Source organism: Quercus suber, unplaced genomic scaffold, assembly GCF_002906115.3.
Source record: "Quercus suber isolate HL8 unplaced genomic scaffold, Cork oak 2.0 scaffold_120, whole genome shotgun sequence".
Lineage (NCBI taxonomy): Eukaryota > Viridiplantae > Streptophyta > Magnoliopsida > Fagales > Fagaceae > Quercus > Quercus suber.
The window spans coordinates 913,728-914,727 of record NW_027069585.1 but is presented as its reverse complement, the minus strand read 5'-3'; the positions used below and the strand labels follow the sequence as shown (position 1 = coordinate 914,727).

At 40.3% G+C, this 1,000-nt stretch overlaps 1 protein-coding gene across 1 annotated transcript; it reads right to left on the bottom strand.

Annotated features, from left to right (window-relative positions):
* On the bottom strand, nucleotides 1-1,000 carry LOC111984331 (uncharacterized). The gene is made up of 3 exons (XM_065775830.1): nucleotides 590-1,000; nucleotides 297-470; nucleotides 1-141 (listed from the first exon to the last, which is right to left on the bottom strand). Exons 1-3 carry the CDS (start codon nucleotides 998-1,000, stop codon nucleotides 1-3), a joined length of 726 nt encoding a protein of 241 aa, XP_065631902.1.

The window sequence follows — 1,000 nt, the reverse complement described above, 5'->3', positions numbered from 1 at the left end:
TCAAACATGATATTGCTCAAGCTGAACATCCTTGGCCTTCAAAGGAACATACTCCCCTAGATAAACTTCAAGATGATCCGAGAGGGCTGACTTGTCTATATTTTCATGGTGGTAGGACTTGCAAACGAAATACAGCACTGTCTGAACCACAAGCCCAAAAAGAAACAAATTGAAAAGCAATAACAAACATAGAATCCCAAGCCTACCTTACTCACTATGCCAATGATACACCATGCACAACTAGATTCTTAATAAAACTTGTATGGTTGTGAGTGAAATAATGAGCTTCAAAAAACCAAAGCAGCCACACCCATCTTTCCCTCTATAAGTGCCTTGCTCTTAATCATGGCCCCAAATCCATAGGTGTCTTCTAACACGGTCACAACGCTAGCCAATTGCCAAACTATGGTCATGTACGCAAACCCAACAAAGTACAATATCATAAAAACAATTGATATGGGAATAAAAGCCTTGGTTGACCCAAATCCAAATATCCAAATATTAATAAGAAGATCACAATAGCCAGAATGTGGTAAACGAAGAAGAATAGGTAAGAACACAAAAACGTGGCCATAAGCCTCTTCCAAACCTTTGGGACAACACTCATAACCTTTTTGAAATCGACTTCACGGCCTGTGTAAATACATGCAATGGTGTAAACCACAGCTGAGGTAGAGAGGAGTGAAAGGATGAGGAGGATAGTGAAGTATGCAGCATTGAAAAGCCAAAAAGTGGTCCATTCTGAAGAGAGAACATTGGAGACTTTGTTGTATGTATGAGACCCAGCTCGGGTATCATCCAAGAAAATTTCGCTGTGGACGATCTTTGAGAATAGAACCTCAGATACTTGCATATGAACCAAGAAGATTACGGACAGAGGAAGGATTAAGACCAAGCTGATTTGGCCTAAGAGTCTCCTCCATGAGTACATGATCTTGCAAGCTTCTTTGTAGATACCAAAGAGACTGAGAAATTGCATCTCTTCTTGTTCCCTATCCAT

What these genes read in the sequence shown, in the direction of transcription:
- LOC111984331 (XM_065775830.1), bottom strand. Translation starts at nt 1,000, where the DNA reads ATGGATAGGGAACAAGAAGAGATGCAATTTCTCAGTCTCTTTGGTATC. An exon ending in TTATGAGTGTTGTCCCAAAG is followed by an intron (nt 471 to 589) that starts GTTTGGAAGAGG and finishes GGGTCAACCAAG; the next exon opens with GCTTTTATTCCCATATCAAT. An exon ending in AGATGGGTGTGGCTGCTTTG is followed by an intron (nt 142 to 296) that starts GTTTTTTGAAGC and finishes CTTGTGGTTCAG; the next exon opens with ACAGTGCTGTATTTCGTTTG.